This window comes from Cetorhinus maximus, chromosome 24 (assembly GCF_964194155.1).
Source record: "Cetorhinus maximus chromosome 24, sCetMax3.hap1.1, whole genome shotgun sequence".
Lineage (NCBI taxonomy): Eukaryota > Metazoa > Chordata > Chondrichthyes > Lamniformes > Cetorhinidae > Cetorhinus > Cetorhinus maximus.
This window is the reverse complement of record NC_135902.1, coordinates 52225590-52249465: the sequence shown is the minus strand read 5'-3', so window position 1 is coordinate 52249465 and position 23876 is coordinate 52225590. Positions and strand designations below refer to the sequence as shown.

At 43.3% G+C, this 23876-nt stretch overlaps 3 protein-coding genes across 3 annotated transcripts in view; 2 read left to right on the top strand and 1 right to left on the bottom strand.

The window, feature by feature from the left end:
* Positions 1-23876, top strand: part of adap2 (ArfGAP with dual PH domains 2) — a 338187-nt gene that overhangs the window by 72593 nt on the left and 241718 nt on the right. The window lies entirely within an intron of this gene.
* Positions 287-22041, top strand: c24h17orf75 (chromosome 24 C17orf75 homolog). The gene is made up of 10 exons (XM_078529056.1): positions 287-503; positions 1320-1415; positions 5440-5565; positions 8703-8849; positions 10601-10658; positions 12436-12555; positions 13481-13545; positions 17425-17561; positions 18512-18615; positions 20845-22041. Exons 1-10 carry the CDS (start codon positions 364-366, stop codon positions 21064-21066), a joined length of 1215 nt encoding a protein of 404 aa, XP_078385182.1. The 5' UTR covers positions 287-363; the 3' UTR covers positions 21067-22041.
* The window catches only part of rhbdl3 (rhomboid, veinlet-like 3 (Drosophila)), an 83077-nt gene continuing 66062 nt past the window's right edge, over positions 6862-23876 (bottom strand). The window contains exon 9 of the mRNA XM_078529055.1: positions 6862-8441. Coding sequence (XP_078385181.1) covers positions 8398-8441 — 44 coding nt within the window. The 3' untranslated portion in view covers positions 6862-8397. The remainder of the gene's footprint in view (positions 8442-23876) is intronic.

Here is a 23876-nt window from a genome sequence, read left to right as displayed (position 1 = left end):
AAATGCCAAGTGTTGTAAATTGGGCTTGAACTGTGACCTTCTGACTCAAAGTCCAAAGTGTGATTATAACTGAGGCAAGCTGATACCGAAATGAAATTTTAATTTGTGCATTGTGATAGAACGTAGATCCATTAAAGTAGATAAAATTTATGGGGGAAAAAATGCCGTGGGCCAGGGCTCAGCTCAGCAGTGTTTAGATCCAGTGCTGATATCAACATCGAATCAGTCCCCAGGCGGAACGTTTGTGCGGGGAAAGGGGCCGCCGGCCGGACTGTTATTGAGGGGCGGATCAAACCGGCCCCGACGACAACAGCTTCCCCCGCCCGCCCACCCACCCATCCACCCGGCAGCGGGACTGGGAATATGTCAGCAATGATTAATCAAACTTCCTTGCAGGATTCCATGGACGGAGACGAGAAGGAGACGGACTTGGAGCCGGAGGAGGAGCCGCCGAGGGATCAGCAGCAAACGGACACTTACTACAGCCTGTACCGGAGACACAGGTCGGGCTGGGGGCCGGGGTTTGGTCCGGGGGGCCCGGGGACCGGGGACGGGGGCTGGTGGGGCTGGGGCGGGGACGGGGGCTGGGCGGGGGTTTGAGTGGGGGGCTGGGGGACGGCCGGGGGGCTGGGCTGGGGTGGGGGCCGGGACTGGGCTCACCTCATCCCCGCGGGGCCGCTATCCGCTCTCCCCTCCCCCGATGGAGCATGTCAAATATTCACAACACAGGAACTGGTCCCCACCGGTGTTTCTACTTCATACGAGCCCCCTCCTAAGTCCTCACCATCTCACCCCATCTATATCCCTCCTATTCTTCTCTCACTTTATCCAGCTTCCTCTTAAATACATATCCACTATTCACCTCAACTGTTTGTGTTAGCGAGTTCACTTTCTTAGTCATCCTTTGCTGAGACGTTTCTGCTGAAGTCCCTATTGGATTTATTAGTGACTATATTAAATTTATGACCCTATTTTAATGATGCTGTCCCAAGCGGTAAATGTTGGGTTGGCCAGCGTACAGGGAAGAACTCCCCTGCTTTTCTTCAGATAGTGCCATGAGATTTTTTATGGCCACCTGAAGGGGCAGACGTGGCCTCAGCTTAATCTGTCACCTGAAAGACGATACCCCTGGCAGTGCAGCACTTCCTCACTTCCCTGCACTGGAATGTCAACATTTGTTGAAGTTCCTGGAGGGGGTCATGAACCCTTGACCATCTGATTCGGAGGTGAACGTGCTACCCACTGAGTCACAGCTGGGAGTGGCCTCTGCATCCTGTACTGTATTGGAAATGGAGCAATAACTGCAAATTATCTTCCAGATCTCTGCAGTTTGGAGATGAGGGAAACATGGGACACAGAAGAAGTGGATCATCAGATACGTTCCCCAAGGAAACAGTGTCTCAGGGGGATTTCAGGTAAAGGAGGCTGTTGTTCTGTCTCACCATATCACTTTTGTCCGATAAAGATCCAGATAACTAGGACTGCATGATAGAATTTTTTCAAAAATCCATGTTTGTGAATATTTTTGAATACAGGTAACAAGCCAAATAAAACAACACAACATATCACAGAATCACACAGTGCAGAAGAGGCCCTTCGGCCCATCGAGCCTGCACTGACACGTGAGGAACACCTGACCTACCTACCTAATCCCATTTATCAGCATTTGGCCCATAACCTTGCATGTTATGATGTGCCAAGTGCTCATCCAGGTACTTTTTAAGGGATGTGAGGCAACCCGCCTCCACGACCCTCCCAGGCAGTGCATTCCAGACTGTCACCACCCTCTGGGTAAAAAAGGTTTTCGTCACGTCCCCCCCCCCCCCCCCAAACCTCCTGCCCCTCACCTTGAACTTATATCCCCTCGTGACTCACCCTTCAACTAAGGGGAACAGCTGCTCCCTATCCACCCTGTCCATGCCCCTCGTACACCTCAATCAGGTCGCCCCCTCAGTCTTCTCTGCTCCAACGAAAACAACCCAAGTCTATTCCACCTCTCTTCATAACTTAAATGTTTCATCCCAGGCAACATCCTGGTGACTCTCCTCTGCACCCCCTCCAGTGCAATTACATCCTTTCTATAATGTGGCGACCAGAACTGCACACAGTACTCCAGTTGTGGCCTCACCAAGGTTCTATACAACTCCAACATGACCTCCCTACTTTTGTAATCTATGCCTCGATTGATAAAGGCAAGTGTCCCATATACCTTTTTCACCACCCCACTAACATGCCCCTCTGCCTTCAGAGACATATGGACACACATGCCAAGGTCCCTTTGTTCCTCAGAACTTCCTAGTGTCATGCCGTTCATTGAATACTTCATTGTCAAATTACTCCTTCCAAAGTGTACCACCTCACACTTTTCAGGGTTAAATTCCATCTGCCACTTATCTGCCCATTTGACCATCCCGTCTATATCTTCTGGTAGCCCAAGACACTCAACCTCACTGTTAACCACCCGGCCAATCTTTGTGTCATCCGCAAACTTACTAATCCTACCCCCCACATGGTCATCTATGTCGTTTATATAAATGACAAATAATAGGGGACCGAGCACAGATTCCTGTGGTATGCCACTGGACACTGGCTTCCAGTCACTAAAGCATCATTCTGTCATCACCCTCTGTCTCCTACAACTAAGCCAATTTTGAACCCACCTTATCAAATTACCCTGTATCCCATGTGCATTTGCCTTCTTTATAAGTCTCCCATATGGGACCTTGTCAAAGGCTTTGCTGAAATCCATATAGACTACATCAACTGCACTACCCTCGTCTACACATCTGGTCACCTCCTCAAAAAATTCAATCAAATTTGTTAGGCATGACCTCCCTCTGACAAAGCCATGCTGCCTATCCCTGATCAAACCTTGCCTCTCCAAGTGGAGATAGATTCTCTCCTTCAGAATTTTCTCCATTAGTTTCCCTACATATGTTTACTTCAGAGTAAATATTCTTGGATCAAATTACACATTGAACCTAACCATGTCTGACAGCTTAACTGGCAGAGTATTGGTTTTGTATTGTCCCCTCACTCCCTGGCAGTGACAATTATTTTTCTTTAATTTTACTGGGTGTTGTCAACAAACACATCGTTTAATTACCACTAAGTGATCCACAGCAGTGGTGTTTCATTTTGCCTGGGATGGAGCACACACACGCCCTGTAGGGATGAACCCAGTTTACCTAATCCACAAAACCTTTTTGCAAGAACCAAAGTTTAAAGGCACCTGGGTGCATGTAGGGGTAATGTCAAAGTTTAACTAGCTAAAACCAAACAATCACAGTGCATTGTTAACGTCCCAAACCCTACAAACACTGGATTTAAAGAATGAAAGTTACTAGTCACTCAGCATAACTGGATCAAGGAGTCAGGAGTGATGTGTTAAATTTAACTGACTACAGTGCGGTAGGGAAGTCATGAAACATGCACCAAGCTATCCTAGGTCTCCATGACCAAGTTCCTTTTTGATATGTTCAGAAATAAAGATGTTCTAAAAAATTCTTTTGCATTAGATCTGAATTGCCCATATGGACAGAGTGTCAGTATGGGCTTGGATGCAGGCATGAGGTGGTCTGACAATGCGGGACAATGTGCTGGGGTGAGTGAGGGTGTGGGTTGGGATATTGGAGTGACTAAAATGGGTTTTTATGACATTCCAATAGCTATTTTCTACTTCCATTTTTTGATGTAGTGAACTCCAATACTTACCTTGAGTTTAGATCAGGGTTTGGAGTTCAGGGACTACAGTTCCCCGCGGGCCTCGGGACTACTGTGCATGCACTGGCCGGGAAAAGGCCACACATGCGCAGCTCGTCCATTTTCACGTCTTCAGGCCAGGAACCGGCTCAGCGCACATATGCAGAAGAAAAAGAAGAAAAGTGAAACAGTGCGAAACGGCAAGTCAGATCACCTGAAGAGGAGCACCATTGTAGAGTAGGTGCCCCAGGGAGCAGGACATAGGGAGAAGGCCCCAAACAAAGAAGACCCTAAACCAGGGAGTGGGGCAGAAACAGGTCCCAGGTAAGGGACAAGGACAGAGATCAGAAACAGATCTTAAGTAAAATTGAGAGAGAGGAGCAGAGCAATAGGCTCCAAATTAAAGAGAGAGAGCTGCAGGGAGCAGTTTTGAAGCAAAGTGGGCTTGAAAGAAGCCTGAAGATCGAGAGGGCAACCGAAAATTGGTGACTCCGTGCTGCAGGCTGAAAGGGCAAAGATACCCTTCTGGAGCAGTGATGTTCTGCTTGGCACGGCTGAAGATCTGAAAGTGTGCTTGGAAGGTGGTGAAGCTTGAGTGTATGCGGCAGTCCAGGGGTAAGGAATCTCTGAAGGTGAGATTGAAATCCTGGAGGTGGATCCTTGTTGAAGCCATCGGAGTAGGAGCAACATTTGGAGCGAACTCCCAGACAAATTTTGAATGTGGAGATTGGAAACCCTTGTGGAAAAGACAGAGTTTCAGTGAGACCGGTTGGTTCACAGTGTGACAGGCGTCTGGGTGGGTTGATGAGAAATCCATGGAATCTGTTTTGGTGGTATCTGTCACTTGGGGTTGATGTGTCTGACCACAGTTCATCTGTTAATTCACATGCATTGCACACTTACCCTGAGCATTAGATATTGTAAATTGTGTTATCTTTCTGAATTTGTATATGTTTGTAAAGATATAGCTGAAGGAATCGTGAATATTTGAATCATTTTCTTGTGTTTGAATTGAGATCTTTCTATCCTTTCTGCTGGTGTAATATAGTTCATTTTTCTTAGTTTAATGAATGTTTTATTCTTTGTGTTAAAATTTCATCATCAGACTCCTGAATTTGTTCAGTAACTTACCTCCATGGTATCTTTAAAAAAAAAATTAAGATCTATCAAGCCAGGTATCACTCTGGGATCTGACTTGCCCAATAGTAACACCAGTTGGGATCGTAACATTTAAAAACTGAATTCTAATTCTCAAACTGCCACAGTGTGATTTGAATTTGAGTTCCCTGAATTACTACTCCAGCAACATAACCATTCCCTCGCTATGCCCACTTTGTTGCCTTACCTCACTATTTTTTATCTGATTCAGAGTGGCTGGGTCTCTTACTATTCTTGCCCTTTCTGGATGGATTTAGTGGTTGTCAGTGCTGCCTGGTAGCCTGTTAGAGAATGGCAACTTACTGTTTGGTAATGTTTTTCTTTGATTGGATAACAATGGACCATCAGATGATCAAATTGTTATCTTCCAAGATTTATGGGTTCAGATGACTTACTGCCCTCTGGAACTGTGAGTCTATTGGAAACGTAAATGTACTTGTCCCATACTGATCAGTAGTAAATGTCTGTAAGTGTGTGTGAGTACACGTGTCTGAAGATGAGATGAGGTCTTTAAAGGTGCTTAGTTGTGTGAAACCCTTTGCACCTTGCTGAGCAACTAAATCCTTGTGTTTTTCACAGCTTCACTTTATTGGCTTCTAACTTGTCCGTTGTGGCTGAGCCAGAGCTTAGAGCGTTTATTACTAAACGTCTCAGCAAAGGGGCTTTCTTAGGTGGAATGGGCACTATAGCAGCTGTGGATTTGAGGTAAGAAAGACTATCTGAAGAATTTGCATTTCTATAGAACCTTTCATGAGCTCAGGACAGCCTAAAGTGCTAGTGAAGTACTTTTTGAAGTGTATTCACTGTTGTAAATTGAGGAAATGTGGCAACCAATTTACACTCAGCAAACTCCCACAAGTAGCAATGCATTACATGTGCTGATGATTTATATTAGCAATGCTGTTTTAGGAATAAATATTAGCCAAGAAACTGGGAGAACTCCCCTGCTGTTCTTCAAATAGTGTCAAGGGATCTGTTATGCCCACCTTTGTGGGCAAACAGGGCTTCAGTTTAGCCTCATCCAAAAGACAGCAACTCCAACAGTGCAGCACTCCTTCAGTAGTACTACACTGAAGTGTTACCCTGGGCTGTGGTCAAATTGGTGGAACTTGTACTGAGCTTCTCAGAGGCAAGAATGCTCCTCCAATCTAGCCTCTTCAGCATCTCCAATTTTAATTGTTTCATTATTGGTAGCCGTGCTTTCATTTGCCAAGGCCCCAAGCTCTGGAATTCCTGCCCTAAATGTCTTTGCCTCTCTACCTCACTTTCCTCCTTTTAAGATGCGCCTTAAAACCTACCTCTTTGACTGAGCTTTTGGTCACCAGCTGTACTATCTCCTTATGTGGCTCTATCAAATTTTGACTTATAATGCATCTGTGAAGTCCCAGAAGATGTTTTACTATGGGCAGAATTTTCACCTTGGCGGGCGCACGCCTGACCTGCTGGAGCATGAAATGATGCGCGGTGACGTCCGGCGAGCGTCCCGATGTCAAAGTGCAGTCGCGCAATAGTTCGGTTGGCGGACGTGCGCAGGAATCGGCAGCGCGCCCACCGACAATTAGAAGGCTTACTAAGGCCATTAAAGTATTAATTAACTTAATTTTTTCACTGCCTATCCAACCTCATGGCTGATAAGTAGGAATACGTGAACTATGGATGTGAACAGGATCAGGCGCCACTGTGATGCCCCCTAGTCGAATGGCCCCATAGCTTGTGACCAGACTTGCATGTGAGAAACAGACTGAGAGGTTCCAGTGGCTCTATAATCGTGCACTAGCCCAGAGTTGTCCAATAGGTATTCCGTTCTCCTTAGAGCAGAGAAGGGTTAAGAGGAGGTTTGATAGAGGTATTCAAAATCATGAAGAATTTTGATAGTGTAAATAAAAATAAACTCTTTGCATTGGTAACTAGTGGACTGTCATGGTCCTTTTAGAGACTGATAACTTTCTAAAAAGAAAGGAATCCCCATGACACCAAGGAAAAGAAAAGCACTGGACAAGATTTCACTTTTGAAATTTTTTACTGTAACAAACCAACTAAAATCACCATAATTCAGACATTGAGAGGTGAAGGATATTTCAAATGAAAAGGAAAATTTCACTTTAAAGAGTTGAAGCAACAAACAAACACTTCACATAGTTATAAGCACTTGCTTTACTTTCTGCACAAATGTGACATCACATGTAATCTCACAGTCTTTGGCCTCCATTTTGTAGGATTTCTCACTTCCCATCCAATTGTTTTGGCTCTTGAGTCACATTTGCCAGCAGCTGTATTCCATCCGAAGTCCCTGGACACGGTTACCACTGACAAGACGCATGTCTATGAACCCCCTCTCACTCAGGTCACGACAGTCTTGATGGTACAGAGCTCCTAGAGACTCCCTTCTCCAATCACTTCATATAGTATGTTGGGCTCTGGCACCACTTCAACAGCAGCAATATAGGTACTGTCCATTCCATAATCCCTTGCTCTTCTGTCTTCAGCGTTCTGTCCTTTCCAACAGTATAGCACACAGTAATACAGTCTCTGCTCTATTCTCAGAGAGCTGCTTCAACACCAGGATCTATTCTAAGTCTGCCAAACTAAAAACTCTTCCATCCGGAGAGAACCTTACTTGTTTTCTCTTTGCATTAATTCCCAGTCTTCCAAATTACCAAACAAAAAAAAACAGGCTGCCCCATCCCACTGCAATTAACTTTCTATTTCCCGTTTGCTTCTTAGCTGTTCATCCCCATACAACCCCAGGTCACTGAGCATTTCTTGGAACCTTATGATGCCATAATCAGAAAACGAATTAACCCTTTTTCAAAATACTTCCCAGCTCATTTGTTCTTAAAGGGACATCACACAAAAGAAAATACAGGCTTTTCCCAACACATAGGTCATCAAAGGACACATTTAGAGTAATTGACAAAAGAACTGAGGTGACATTTTTTATTACACAAGTGTGATGTTATGATCTGTAATCCAGCACCTGAAGTAGTGGAAACATTCGATGGCATCTTTCAAAAGGGATTTTTATAAATACCAGAAGGGGAAACAGTTGTAGGACTAGGGAGACAAAACCGGGCAGTGGGGCTAATTGGATAGCTCTTTCAAAGGACTAGTACAGCCTTGATGGGCCAAATGGCCTCCTTCTGTGCAAAATAACTCTAAGATTTCATTGACTAGCTGCAGACACGGATGCGATGACAGCTTTAATTGCATGCGGTCATTTTAGTAGAAAATGCCTTGCACACACTCGCACAATACAGGTAAGTGTACTTCATGGCGGTAGATACTTAGTACTCAAATATCTGCCACCATTCAGTAACCAAGGGAGTGAAACATTTACAACAACCCATGAGCACTCACACACTCTGTTTTTTGTCTTAACATTTTACCAACAAACACACAATGAAAGTTAAAAGTTCACATGCACACAGAGTGTGAATCTGAGTGTTGAGAGCATATGTCTGCTTTTGCTTACTAATTGGCAATGCAATTAGCCACATCTGGATTCTTCATTGTTCTCATAAGTAGCCAGTAAGTAACTTATTGGACAACACTGCTCTCATACAATCCAGGGAGGACAAAACCTACAAAAATAATGCATACACTAAATTAGAATGCAAATCTAGAGCATCAGACATTCATTCATGATGCTTTTTTTTAAAGATACATCACAAATGTAGAAACATACACAGAAAGTAGGGCGCTGAACTTGGTAGAGAGAGGGATGGTAATTTTCCACGTTGTATTGCCCTGGGAGGTACTGAGATGGGCCTTTTTTGTATGCATCAAGTTAGTAATGTAAAGTTAAAGATTGCACTGAGTGAAGTGTGTTTGTTTATTTGCAGCATAGCCGAGCAGTCTGTCGCTTGTTATTATTGCTTCCTCCACCAGGATCAGCCTCCAGGGCCAGAAAGTGACAAACTGGAATCAAAAACCGTGATCACTGATTATGTTCTCTGCTTTCTGGGAAGTACAGAGAAGAGCCTTGAACTATATCCTTCAAGTTCCTTGATGGTTCTGCAAGTTTATCCCATGACTAACTGAGCTATGCGAGCCAGGAAGGCCCTGGGTTTGTGCTGTGTTAGCTGAACTGAGGCAGTCCTGCATGTGGGCTGGGGTGGGGTTGCTGTTGGAGAGAGGGAGGAAGGCGAGAGACAGTTGGTCAGTATCCCTGCACCTCTCTGACAATCCCTGGGTAAGTAGCCAGTGCTGACTATTGAGCCTTTCACATGTATTGCAGAGGAGAAAGGAAAGCAGATAGGGACACTAAAGTATGCTGCCTAGACAAACCTCCTTTTAAACTGAGTCACCTTTTAGTGTGGATGGCATTTTCCATCTAGGGTTGATCTTGTTGGGTAAGGGAGTGAGGAAGATCAGCCTGGACTCCTGCTTTAAACCATTTTTCGGTAATTCATGCACTAGATTGGGTTGACTCTGATGTTCTCCATGTTCAGTAAACTATCTGTGCTTGCTGGCTAGTCTTGCACATATTAGAAGGCACCTTGCGTTCATAAAGCTGTGCCCATCTTAGAATTGATACCTTTGTAATTGTGGGGGTGGGGGAAGAAATCAATTAAAACTGCAACTTGGGGATATTTGTGGTGCCATTTTTCATTTCATGGGAGAAAGGACAGTAGCAGCGTAGATACAAAATTGGCTGAGTAATAGGAAACAGTGGGTAATGGACAATGGATATTTTTTGGGCTGGAGGGAGGTTTGTAGTGGAGTTCCCCAGAGGTCGGTCTTGGGGCCCTTGCTTTTCCTGATATATATTAATGGTCTAGATCTTGGTGTATAGGGGACAATTTCAAAGTTTGCGGATGATACAAAACTTGGAAGCATTGTAAACTGAGAAGGACAGTGTAGAACTTCAAAAGGACAGACAAGTTGGTGAAGTAGACAGATAGGTGACAGATGAAGTTCAATGTGGAGAAGTGTGAGGTGATGCATTTTGGCAGGGAGAACATGGAGAGACAATATAAAATAAGGGGTACAATTCTTAAGGGATGCAGGAGCAGAGGGGCCTGGGTGTATATGTGTATAGATCATTGAAGGTGGCAGGATAGGTGGAGAGAATAGTTAATAAAGCATACAGTATCCTAGGCTTTATCAATAGAGGCATAGAGTACAAGAGCAAGGAGGTTATGCTGAGTTTATATAAGGCACTAGTTAGACCTCAGCTGGAGTATTGTGTACAGTTCTGTGCACCACATTATAGGAAGGGTGTGAACGCATTGGAGAGAGTGCAGAAGAGGTTTACAAAAATGGTTCCAGGGTTAAGAAACTTCAGTTACGAAGATAGATTGGAGAGGTTGGAACTGCTCCCCTTGGAGAGGAGAAGGCTAAGAGGAGATTTGATAGAGGTGTTCAAAATCATGAGGGGGCTGGATAGAATAGATAGGGAGAAACTGTTCCCACTTGTAAAAGGAGTGAGAACGAGAGGGCACAAATTTAAGGTGATTTGTAAAAGAAGCAAATGTGATGTGAGAAAAAGCTTTTTCACTCAACGAGGGGTTCAAGTCTGGAATGCACTGCCTGGAAGTGTGGTGGGGCAGGTTCAATCAAGTCATTCAAGAGGGCATTGGATGATTATTTGAATAGAAACAATTTGCAAGGTTTCAGGGAAAAGGCAGAAGAATGACACTGCTCATTTGAAGAGCTGGTGCAGACACGATGGGCCAAATGGCCGCCTTCTGCACTGTAACAATTCTGTGGTTCTGTGATTTGCTTAACAAGATCGTACTTTCAGAACTGAGTTGGATAAATATGCCCAGGGATTGCAGCTTTACTTGGATGCTGAGGTAAGGATTTTGTTATTTATCTTCTATTTACATAGAAATTACAACAGGTTCTTTGGCCCAACCTTGTGCTGCTTCTTGCTGCCTATCACAGTATTCCCTAATCCCAATTCCCTGCTCTGTTATTTCCCCTCTCCTTTAACCACCTAGCCAACAATTTTTAAATATTGACAGGGTCTTTGCTAAAATCACTAACTTCGTCAGTGGACTGAACAGCCTTGCAACCTTTGATGCTAAACAAATTCTCCTGCACTCTGTCTCACATTTAATCTTATACCAATGTCCCTTAGTCACTGGAAATGGTTTGTTTCCATCTACCTTATCCTGACTGTTCATAATTCTTAAACACCTCTACAAAATCTCTGCTTAGTCTTTGTTCTAATGTGAACAGCTTCAATTATTTAAGCCTATTTTTGGCTTTGAATGTCCTCATATTGGGCAATTTTCATAGTGAACCTGCACTGTAACCTCAGTATCCTGGAGCCCAGCACTGCACCGAGTAGCCCAACTGTAGACTTACTTGGGTTTTATACGGATTCACCTTTACACTCTATTTTTTAAAAGTCTTGTGGTCCTGAACCGCCTATTCCACCCCAACTTGCAAAACAGAGGGTGCATAATCAGTCTCCACTTCTGAAATAGCAGATCACTAGGGAGTTCATGAGAGGTTTTAGTGATTATTTTGTGGGTAGGATCTCTCTGTAGCACGCAGTTCCTGATGTGACCTGGGAGAGGGTGAAGTGATATTTAACGTCAATGCTTCAATGTAATCTGCACTTTTTTTTTCTCAAAACAATTGCGCCCGTTGTGAATGTTGATGTGCTGATTTGTGTCATACCTTTTAAATTAATTCGCTGCCTTGGCTGGCACCAGATCATATAGTTCAGGATGGTTACTAATTTAATCCCTGGCCTGGCTGATCGCCATCCTGTTGTGTTGGCCTCAGTGCCTTTGGACTCAGGAGGGAAAAGCTCGGCCAGGGTTCCTTCTCCCGTTTCTTTCTTATGATTCCTACAGAAACCGCACATTTTGTGGATGTTGTTTGAGGGCCAAATTGGGTTCAGTTGTAATGCTGCCCCTGGTTGGGTAGCGCACTGGCAGTCACTGCCTCGGCTCGGCATGAGGACTAAACAGTTGGATGAAGCAGCCATGGATCACTCATCTTATTGGAGCTGTGACTCTTGTTCACATGTGAGCTTTATAGTGATGGCAGGATGTACAAAGTGCGGGGGCTACAGCTGATCCTTGATCCTGCCTTTGAACAACTTCCACATCCATGCTTGCCAAATTCTTATCCTTGGTTTCAAATTCCTTCCATGGCCTTGCCCCTGACCTCTGTGACCTCCTCCAACCCCAAAATCCTCTGAGATTTCTGCACTCCTCCTATTCTGGCCCCTTGAGAATCCCCAATTTTAAAATTTCCACCATTGGTGGTTGTGCCTTAAGCTGCCTATATCCTCAGCTCTGGAATTCCCTCCCTAAACTTCTCTGCACTGCCACCTCTCTCTCCTATTTGAAGATTCTCTTTAACACCTCTTTCACCAAGCTTTACATGCCTGCCTGATCTCTCCTTAAATGACTTGGTGTCAAATTTTGTCTGGTTACGCATTTTGCAATGTTTTTACTAGGTTTAGGTGCATGGATGCAAGTTGTGGTGTCTCAGCACAGACTGGGGACTGAAACCAGGACAGACTGGGGACTGAAACCAGGACCTTTTGTGGTCTGCATGGCTTGCTGCTTACTGGATTAAACTTTTTCTGTGTGTTTGTGGGTTCCACAGGTTGGTGATGTCGAGCTGCATATCCAGCCATACCTAAGCAGCTGGTATGATGACTCTGTGCTCTACATACAAAGGGTGGTGCAGCTATTCCGGGACAGGCTTCCTATTCTGTTACGGGCCGTGAGTATTGAGATAGAAAAACAGACACTGCCTATTATCTGAAATATGTACTTACAGGGAACGTGATGGAAAATATTCTATTTATTCATTCTTTCCTCTTCTGGCAATTTTCTGCCCTCCTCCCCTGAAAGTTCTGGCTCACGCAGTTCCAAGGACTCTGTTCTCCCCACACCCAGGACTATGCTAAAATGACCTTTTGTGAGCCTTCAGAGTGAATGTCACCAGGATGTTTGACTGTGGAAGGCATCTGATGCTGATCCTGTCTGTGCCAGAAGTCCACAGGCATATGTGGTCACTGGATTTTGACAGGAAGCCCAGCCCTTTCCCCTTGGGTGCTGAGATCAGTTGTACTTTTACCACTTTCCTAGCTGAAATCAGCTTACTCCACATGGTCCAGGGATTTGTCTTGGGACTCCCAGGACTGTATAACCCTTTCTGACCCCTGGCATAGGAGCACTAAAGGCAACTGCAATGGTCCTAAACTGACACTGACCGGGATCTGAGAGACTTTGGAACTCTCTGCTTCAGAAGGCAGTGGAGCAGGGGCCTTTGAATATTTTTAAGGTGGAAGTAAATAGATTCTTGTTAGGCAAGGGAATCAAAGGTTATCGAGGAGTAGATGGGAATATGGAATTTGAAATGCAACCAGATCAGCCATGATCTTATTGAATGGCGGAGCAGACTCAAGGGACCGAATAGCCTCCTGCTTCTGTTTTGTATGTTCATATCACTCGACATGGTTAGAAATTAATTCTGCAAACTCCTGTGTGTGGCTTTCTTTCGTTCTATTCAAAATTGCAAGGTTATGAGGAGCAAGCCTAAAGTTGAATTGGATATTGAGGTCATTTTGGACTTGCGTATGAGTTTTAGATTCTGAATGCTTTAGGGATTGTTCTGGTCTCTAACAACCAGCTGTTTTTTTTAGGCTTTAAGTCACACTCCAGTTGAAGTTAAAGGTGCTGATGACAAAGTAAAACACGATGTTGAGAGGTAAGAAATGCTCTGATGTATCAATCAGACCTTGTACCTGGTAACTACCTTTGCTGTGCCTGTTAACTAGTGCGTTCCTTAACAAGATCAGCTATTTTTAATTCAATGATCTGCCTTCTTATCCTCTTCTTTCCGGCCAATTGCACTGCCAGCTCAGCTGAGATTAACTCGATGTAAACCAGCCATCTGTTTTCTAGTCTGTGTTCAATGCTGTACCAACAATTTGCCTTTAACATGGTAAATCATCCTAAGGCGCTTCGCAGTACAAAGAAGGAGGTTCAGCAAAGTCAGTATAAGGAAGTTGGCACCAAATTAAGAAGCAGATCCTCAAAGATCATAATCTCTGGATTATTACCTGAGCCACGTGCAAATTGGCACAGGACAAATCAGATTAGGGAGATGACTGCGTGGCTCAAAGCTTAGTGTCGGAGCAGTGGGTTCCGATTTGTGGGCCACTGGCACCAATACCGGGGAAAGTGGGATATGTACCGTTGGAACGGTCTGCACCCGAACAGTGCTGGGACCAGTGTTCTTGTGAGCTGCATAACTAGGCAAGTAGAGAGGGTTTTACACTTAGTAGTGGGAGCAAGGGTACAAATTTGGGAAGGTGTGGTAAACCAAAGAGTAGAGACAAGGCAAAAGAGAAATATTATTATGGGACCGTGACAAGAAGGGATAGAGCGCACATATCTGACAGTAAATCAACAGAACAGACTAGAGATTATAAAAAGGATAAAACTAAAGGCTCTGTATCTGAATGCACAAAGCATTTGAAACAAAACAGATGATCTGAAAGCACACACAGAAATAAATAAATACTATTTGGTAGCCATTACAGAGACATGGTTGCAGGAGGACATGAATTGGGACCTGAATATTAAAGGGTCTAGGACATTTAGGAGGGACAGGAAGTGAGGAAAAGGTGGAGGGGTAGCTCTGTTAGTTAATGATGGTATGAGCACAATAGAGAGGGATGACCTAAGTTCAGGAAGCCAGGATGTGGAAACTGTTTGGTTGGAAATGAGAAATGGTAAAGGCAAGAAGTCAATTGTGGGAGTCGTGTACAGGCCCCCTGACAGTAACCACATGGTAGGGTGGAGCATAAAGGAAGAAATAATGGGAGCTTGTCAGAAAGGCACGGTGATAATCATGGGAGATTTTAATCTATATGTAGACTGGAAAGGTCAGTTGGACAAAGGTAGCCTAGATGAGGAGTTCATAGAATGTTTCCAAGATAGTTTCTTAGAACAGCATATTCTGGAGCCAACCAGAGAGCAGGCTCTACTAGATCTGGTATTGTGCAACAAGATGGGATTAATTAATGACCTCATTGTGAAGGGGCCCCTCGGTAGCAGCGATCATAATATGATTGAATTTTACATTCAGTTTGCGGGAGAGACGATTGGGTCGGAAACTATGTTTTTAACCTTAAAAAGGGCAATTATGAGGGCATGAAAGTGGAGCTGGCTAAAATGAATTGGCAAATTAGATTAAGGGATAAGTCAATAAAGATGCAGTGGCAAACATTTCAGGCGATATTTCGGAATGCAGAGAATAGATACATTCCAACATGTAAGAAAAAGTCCAAGGGATGGACATACCATCCATGGTTAACTAGAAAGGTTAAAGATAGTATCAAACTTAAAGAAAAAGTATATCATTGTGCAAAGTTAGGTGGAAGGCCAGAAGGTTGGGCAGAAGATAAATAACAGTAAAGGATGGCTAAAAGATTAATAAGGAGGGAAAAAGTAGAGTACGAGAGAAAGCTAACGAGAAATATAAAAACAGATAGTAAGGGTTTCTAGAAACGAATTAACAAAGTGCGCGTTGGTCCTATAGAAAGTGAGTCTGGAGAATTGATAATGAAAAACAAGGAAATGGCAGATGAATTGAGCAGGTATTTTGCATCAGTCTTCACTATAAAGGATACAAGTAACAACCCAGAGGCAACTGTAAATCAGGAAATGGAAGGTAGGGAGGAACTCAGGAAAATTACAATTACCAGAGAACTGGTACTGAATAAATTGTTGGAGATATGGGGTGACAAGTGTCTGGGTTCTGATGGACTTCAGCCTGGGGTCTTAAAAGAAGTGGCTAGTGAGATAGTTGATGCCTAGATTTTAACTTTCTGAAACTCCCTAGATTCAGGCAAAGTCCCATTAGACTGGAAGATAGCAAATGTAACTTCATTATTCAAAAATCGAGGGAGTCAGAAAGCAGGAAACTACAGACTAGTTAGCTTAACATCTGTCGTAGGGAAAATGTTAGAAGCTATTATTAAAGAAGCTATAGCAGGGCACTTGGCTAAGTTCAAGGTAATCAGGCAGAGTCAACATGGTTTTGTGAAAAGGAATCATGGTTAACCAATTTATTGGAGTTTTTGAGGAATAGTATGTGCTGTGGATAAAGGGGAACCAGTGAATGTACTGTACTTATATTTCCAGAAGGCATTTGATAAAATGCCACATGAAAGGTTACTGCAGAAAATAAAAGCTCATGGTATGGGGGTAACATATCGGCATGGATAGAAGATTGGCTGGCTACAGGAAGCAGAGAGTAGGGATAAATGGGTCTTTTTCAGGTTGGCGAGATATAACAAGTGGTGTGCCACAGGGATCAGTGCTGGGACCTCAACTATTTACAATTTATATAAATGACTTGGATGAAGGTATGGACAGGATGGTTACCAAATTTGCTGATGACACAAAGGTAGGAAAGTAAGTTGTGAAAAGGACATAAGGAGGCAACAAAAATATATAGATAAGTGAGTGGGCAAAGATCTGTCAAATGGAGTATAATGTGGGAAAATGTGAAATTGTCCATTTTGGCATGAAGAATAAAAATGTAGCATACCATCTTCATGGTGAGAGATTGCAGAGCTCTGAAATACAGAGGGATCTGGCTCTCTTAGTACATGAATCACAAAAGGCTAGCATGCAGTTCAAGCGAGTAATTAGGACAGCTAATAGAATGTTATCACTTATTGCAAGGGGAATGGAATACAAAAGTAGGGAGGTTATGCTTCAGTTATACAGAGCATTAGTGAGACCACAACCGGAGTACTGTGTACAGTATTGGTCACCTTAAAGGTGTAAATACATTGGAAGCAGTTCAGAGAAGGTTTACCAGACTAATACCTGAAATGGGCAAGTTGTCTTATGAGGAAAGGTTGGACAGGCTAGGCTTATATCCGCTGGAGTTTAGATTGACGCGATAGTTTAGAGGCGATTTGATTGAAACACATTAGATCATTAGGGATCTTGACAGGGTGGATGTGGAGAGGATATTTTCTCTTGTGGGAGAATCTAGAACTAGGGGTCACTGTCTAAAAAATAAGGGGTCACCCATTTAAAATGGAGATGAGGTGAAATTTTTTCTGAGGGTTGTGTGTCTTTGAAACTCTTCCTGAAAAGCGGTGGGAGCAGAGTCTTTGAATATTTTTAAGGCAGAGGTGGATAGATTCTTGAGAAGCAAGGGAGTGATAGGCTATCGGGGATGCAGATTTCAGGTTACTATCAGGTCAGCCATGATCTTATTAAATGGCAGAGCAGGCTTGAGGGGCCGAATGGCCTACTCCTGTTCCTCCTTCATGTAAGCAGCGTCTTTAAAAGAGGTGAAAGAAGTCGAGATATTTATGGAGAGAAATCCAGAGTTTGGGGCCTAGGTTGGGAGAAGGGAATGTAAAATGGACACCCTCAATGTATTAGATTATTGAGGATTAGGGATTTATCTGAAAAAGTAGAAATGAGGGTTCAAGAGCATGGCAGAAAGCTGAGGCCAGGCAATGTGAATCCTAAATGCTCTAATGTACACACCTCTGCTACTGCTGTGCTACTAACTCAATGTTTAAAACTGATTGTAAATCTTGCTTTGTACTAGGTTTCTCAGTGCTGCCAGCCTTCAGGGCCTGATCCAAGAGGACTCTCTAGCTTCGCTGTGTAAGGTGATGACAGAGGAACAACAGAAAGTCATTGTTATAGACTGCAGTGAACCTACTCCTGCCTTTCAAAATGCTGGTAGGAACTCAAAGTCCCCACTAACTATGCAAAGAAAGTTCCTCTTGTTTGCATGTCCCTGAGTTTGTCTAACTGTGCTGTGCAATTACCTCACAAGACAGTGAGGGAATGACAGCTGGGATGGCAGACTGCATGCAGCTGAAGCTCTGCGGTGAACCAGCAGGGGGTGCTCAGATATGCAGTTAATTGTGCAAAACTAGTTAAGAATATAGGAGCTAGAGTTGGTCATGTGGCCCTTTGAGTCTGCTCCTCCATTCAATTCGACCATAGCTGGTCTAGCACAGCTCCACTTTCTTGACATATACCCAGATCCCTTGGATTTCCATTGGTGCCCTAAAATCTATCCATTTCAGCCTTGAATATACTCAACAACTGAGCATCCACAGCTCTCTGGAGCAGCAGATTCCAAATATTCCAGATTCTCTGAGTGAAGAAATGTTTCTTCTCGATCTAACTGGTCGACCCCTTATCCTGAGACACTGACCCCTAGTTCCAGACTCTCCAGACAACAGCAACAGCCTCTCAGCATCTACTCTAACCCTTCCACAATTTTATGCTTGTATATTGTAACTTGGATAAGAACTTGGATCTGTGTAGGATATTATTTTTTTTATTATTATTCATTCTTGGGATGTGAGCATCACTAGCACGGCCAGCATTTATTGCTCATCTCTAATTGCCCTTGAGCAGGTGGTGGTGAGCCACTACCTTAAACCACTGCAGTCCGTCTGGTGTAGGTGCATGCACAGTTTATGCAGCTCAGGTCTGTGCTCTTCTATGTGCTAATTCATTGAACCAGCAGAAAATACAATTACAGGTGAGGAACCTGTATCCATTTGTACCCATTGAATAAGTGTTGGGCAACTGTCTCAGCTTTTAAAATGTTCTTCTTTCGTTATTCACCGGGTATGATTATCGGCGGCGCTCACACAGCACTTGTTTTTTTGCAGTGAGCAACAAGTTCTGTGAAGACTGGATTCCTTCCTTTTTAAACAGTCTGGAAAGTGGAAATCCTTTCCTCCTAAGGCAAATCTTGGAGAATTTTAAATTAAAGGTAAGGACACTGCCTGTGTGCCTCTCAGACCTGAGAGGGAGGAGGGCCAGAAGAGCTGGGTTTAAATAGTAATTCAAGTTGCTTTTGCCTCTCCCAAGCTGATGTATCTTGGGGTACAGCATCTGACTGGGGTATCATTGATTATTTCCACTAGGGGAGTTTTCAGTTTTCCTCCTCTCCTGATGGTGATGGCTCTTGTGTTGCAGAGTGACTGGACACTACCAAAGTGAATAACCTCATATTTCCCCACATTATATTCCATCTGCCACCACCTTGCCCCACTTGCACAATCTGTCTATATCTCTTTGGAAACTTTTTGTGGCCTCCTCACAGCTGATTTTCCCACTTAGCTTTGTATTATCAGCCAACATGAGTACATCTCGCTAGCTCCCTTCATCCAAATCATTAATATGGATTGTAAATAGCTGAGGCCCCAGTACCCCACAAATAATAGCCTGCCAAACAGAAATGGCCTGTTTATTCCTACTCTGTTTTCTGTCTTTTAGTCAATCGTGCTAATATATTACCCCCAACCCATTTACCCCACCCTTATCTTGTCCAACAAACTTAGTGAATGCCTTTTGAAAATCCAAATATACTGTATCCATTGATTCCCCCTATTGATCCCGCTAGCTACATTTTCAAAGCAATTCTTGACTCTGTCTGGTCATATTATTTTCTCAGTGCTCTGTAGACACTTCTTTAATAATGAGCATTTTTCCAATGTTTGATGTCAGGCTAACTGGCCTGTAGTTTCCCATTTCTTTCTCTCCTTCTTTCTCGAACAGCAATGTTCCGTATACTACCTTCCAATCCATTGGGACTGTTCCAGAACCAAGGGAATTTTGGAAGATTGTAACCAGTGCATTCATTATTTCTGCAATCTCCTTTTTTAGAACCCTATGATTAAGTCATAAGGTCCAGGGTATTTGTCAGCTTTCAGTCCCATTAATTTCTCCAGTTTTTGTTGTTTATTAATATTAATTACTTTAGGTTCCTCTCTCTCACTAGACCCTTGGTTACCATTATTTATGTATATTTTACTGTGAAGATAGACACAAAATGTTAGATATCTCTGCTATTTCCTTTTTTCCCATTATAATTTCTCCTGTGCCAGCCTTTAAGGGACCCACAATCACTTTTGCTACTGACTTCCTTTTTACACACTTGTAGAAGCTCTGACAATTTGGTTTTTGTTTTAGATTTCTTGCTAGTTTACTCCCATAGTCTATTTTCTCCTCTATCAATTTTTTGGTCACCCTTTGCTGGTTTCTAAAACTCTCCCAATCCTCAAACTTGGCAACACTTTGCCACGAGTTTTTATTTATGAATGGAGAGTTATGAAATGTTTCTTTAAATGTTTATCATTGCTTAACTACCGTCCTGCTTTTTAATCTAATTTCCCAATCCACCTTGGTCAACTTGCCCCCTCCGTACCTGTTTAATTGACTTTATTGAAGTTCAGTTCTCTAGTATTGGACTTGAGCACATTACTTTCAAAATCAATGTGAAGCTCTATTATATGATGATCACTCTTTCCTAGAGGATTCCTTACTATCCGATTACTAATTAAGCTTGACTCATTACACAAAATATGACCCAAAATAGCCTCTTACCCGGTTAGTTCCGCGACGTATTAATTTAGTAATTTGTTGCGAATGCATTCCATGAACTCCTCCTGCAAACTACTTTTGTTGATTTGCCTTGTCCAGTCAATGTGAAGGTTAAAGTCCCCCATGATTATTGCATTGGCTCTGTTGCTAACTTCTCTTACTCCTTGATTAGTACTCTTTCCAACACTATAGGTACTCTTGGGAAGGGTGGGGTATGGGAGGAGGGAGCTATAATCCACTCCCACCAGCATTTTCTGACCTTTGTTATTTCTTAACTCGGCCCATACTGATTCTACCTCTAGCCGATCACATGCTTACCCACGTGCACCTGGCAGCATTGGAGGGTAATGAGTTGTAGAAGCACTCATCTTCTCACCTTGGTTCAGTGCTGTGATTTCCCCAGCTGGCATTAGTGAGCTCAGTCCAGACTGGAAACTTGAGCCTGAAAGTAGGCCCCAGTATCAGATTGGATGGTGCCCTTTACCCAGCTAGCCATGAGGAAGCATGCTCAATGCTGTTTCTAATTATGCCCAAGTTATTTTTTTTTTAAATCTGTATTAACTTGGTTAATTCTAATCTAATCTAAACCTCTTACCCTCATGGGGGTGTCTCTCAGGCCATCCAGGATATGAACAGCCTGAAGCGGTACATTCGACAGGCCGAGACGAACAACTACGCCCTGTTCAAATGTTTTGTCTTTCTCAAGAACTGTGGCAATGGAGATGTCCTCCTGCATAATGTCAAGGTGGAGCATGTTGAGATGCCCGAGGCTCAGAACGTAGTGAAGGTTCTAGAAGAATTCATGTATGAAGAAGGTGTGATTACTCCCGCTAACTAAAAAAAAAACCTACGTCTGACTTATGGTTTACTTTAGCAAAGACTTTATTTTGTGTTTTGTTGTGCTTGTTGCTGTGGAAGTTAATAGTCAAAAGTACCGTAATTTCCATCAGCGTCACACTCACTTGCATGAAAACCCAGGTCTGGTGATCTTACGTTATTGTAAAGTGCTCTGTAAATAGCCTGTGGGATAACGGGACTAGCTGTGATGCATTATTACTGAGCACAGCATCTGACACATAGACAATCTTCTCCAATGTTATGGGCACTAATACAGACCTGTCCCGCCTCCCTCGGTGAGATTCGGTCTTCTACAGTCACAAAGACAGGGACTGAGATTGTGTCTGGTAAACACAGCTGGCCCTCGCATCTTACTGTAGACTGGGGAATGCGGAGCTGGGCAGTAGAAAAGGATCATTTAGGTTCAACAGCACAGATCTGGAGTAAACTATGAGGGGACCCAGACTAAAATTTTGGAGATTCCCCTCTCAGGATTAAGGGTTTAAGCAGAGGTTGGGCAGTGACTTGGGACAACTATGAAATGATGCTGCTTGCATAATAGGGGAGGGAGAATGTGGAAGTAAAGTCTGCTTCTCCCTAAAGGTGGGTGGTACGGGAAGGAAGAGGAAGGAGGTGAAAAGAAAGGCAATTAATTTTTTTAATAAACAAGTTTCTGAGAAACCGATTATTGTATAACACAGCATAATGAATTCCAGGCCTGTAATAAACAGAGGCTTTAATTTCCTCAGCTATTAATAATGCAGCTGTTAATATGATGGCTTAGAATAACAGTTATTGAACCTCATCAACTAGTACACACCATATTAGAGAGGCTGCTATTAATCAGTTGTAAATAGGACAGAAAGTGTGTCCTCAGTTTCCTCTGGGACTCTGCTGTTGCTCTGTCAGGATACGACTAGAATATATTTGCAATAGAGTTTTCTTCTTTGATTCCAAATAAAGTTTTATCACGGGGTGTCTTTGTTTTATATCTGTCTGCCTCTTTACTAACACAAGTTAATAATATCACTTTATGGTCTACGTATATTGGCGCTGACACGATGGGCTGAATGGCCTCTTTCTGTGGCATACTTTTTCTACAGTTCTACCTGAACCAGCTGGGACCACTGTTCTGGCAAATCATATAACTAGGGCAGTAGAGAGAGCTTTAAACTAAATAGTGGGGGGATGGTGTAGTATTAGGGTGTTCAGGACTGACAGGGTTAATGCGGGACTGGGGAAACAGTACCGCCCCCATTATGATATAGAGAGTCACATGTCAGTCGGAGAGTGAGTCTGGTAAAAGTTGGCATGAAGATGGTGCCTATACAGGACTGTATCCTGTATATATGTATATAGTTATATGTTATTAATAAACAGTTATTGTTCAACCATACAAGCCTCTAGACCTCTTCATGAGACAACTTATAACATGGTGGCAGCAGGTGAAGGACCCCAAAATCCCTAAGAATGAAGACGTTAAAGGCACTGCAGTCTCACCTGAGAGAAGTGTGCCTAACTTGAAGACCTCAAATACACAGCTGGAGATCACCTAAGAAGCTCCATTACAGTCTTTGAGGCTGAAGGACAGAGGAAAGGTCCACTGCAGCGGAAAAGGATTCCACCAGAGTGTGTGGAGGTCCGTTGCGAGACCTGATCGCAAGCAGAGGCAAAGGATCTAGCCAGATCGTAAAAGGGTGAGCAAACTCCCAAAAAAAGCTGAAATGGGCTTTTAAATTCAGCGCAATAATCAGGCAGCACTGGCAGATCGATTGTTTTAATAACTGTGGCTTGAAGAATGTTGCAGTCCGGATCCAGAGTCGGCGCCATAACACGAGACCGCGCGCAAGCAAAAAAAAAAAGTTAAAGAGAAATCGGAGCAAAAGATCTGCTTCAATTTGATCTCCAAGCTCAGGAAAGCAACTAGCTGGCTGAAACGATTTGTTCAAAAGATTTCCTGCAGAATCGTTGAAGTTTAAAATGGCTCCGTAACCACGAAGGGAGCCTGTCAAATCCTGACTAGCACAGGAAGAAAGAAAGAAAAAAATTTAAAGTTGTACTCCCATGTGCTGAAAAGAGCCAAGGATGGTAAATCAACACTGCAAGGCCAGATGGAAGGGCCAGACCAGGTCCAAAATTGGGCATTATGGAGAAGATTTTTAGGGGATATGATAGTGTTGGGCTTGATTAAGAAAACAGAGGCTGAACAAGTGAATACACTATTATATTCAGTAAGTCCAATAGCCAATGAAGTAATTGCCAGACAAGGAATAAATGAATCTTATGATAACCTTGAAGAGGTCATGAAATCCTTTGACACCTACTTAACCTAAGAAGCAATAAAATGTTGGAGCAGACAAAATTTAACAAGAGTCCAAAATTCCGGGGAACCTGTGGACTCTCATCAATGAGTTATACAGATTGGCTGAAGGCTGTGACTAAGGTGGCCTTAGGTTGGAGCTTATTAGAGACCGAACAGTAGTGGGAGTGGCTAATGATGCTCTTTCGGATGTACTCCGATCTAAAGAAGATCTGACTTTGGAAAAATCCATTCAACTCGTCAGACAATCTGACATCTGCCAGCAAAACTGATCCATTTTGTGTGGTGAAGTTAAATCAGCAGTCCAGCTCGTAAAGCAACAAAAGGGCAAGGAGACACTCCAGGGCAAAGAAAGCTATACCCAAACAAAACACAAGATGGTGGCAGACCATGTCAGTGCAAGGTGCAAAATGACCTCTCGGGTTCGAGCAGTGTCCGGCAATCACTGTGCAGAGCTTTCACTGCAACCACCTGGGATACTTTGGAAAGAT

Coding starts and splice junctions, on each gene's coding strand:
- c24h17orf75 (XM_078529056.1), top strand. CDS start 364: ATGTCAGCAATGATTAATCAAACTTCCTTGCAGGATTCCATGGACGGA. Junction 10,659..12,435: donor AGCTTTACTTGGATGCTGAG/GTAAGGATTTTG, acceptor TGGGTTCCACAG/GTTGGTGATGTCGAGCTGCA. Junction 12,556..13,480: donor TTCCTATTCTGTTACGGGCC/GTGAGTATTGAG, acceptor TGTTTTTTTTAG/GCTTTAAGTCACACTCCAGT.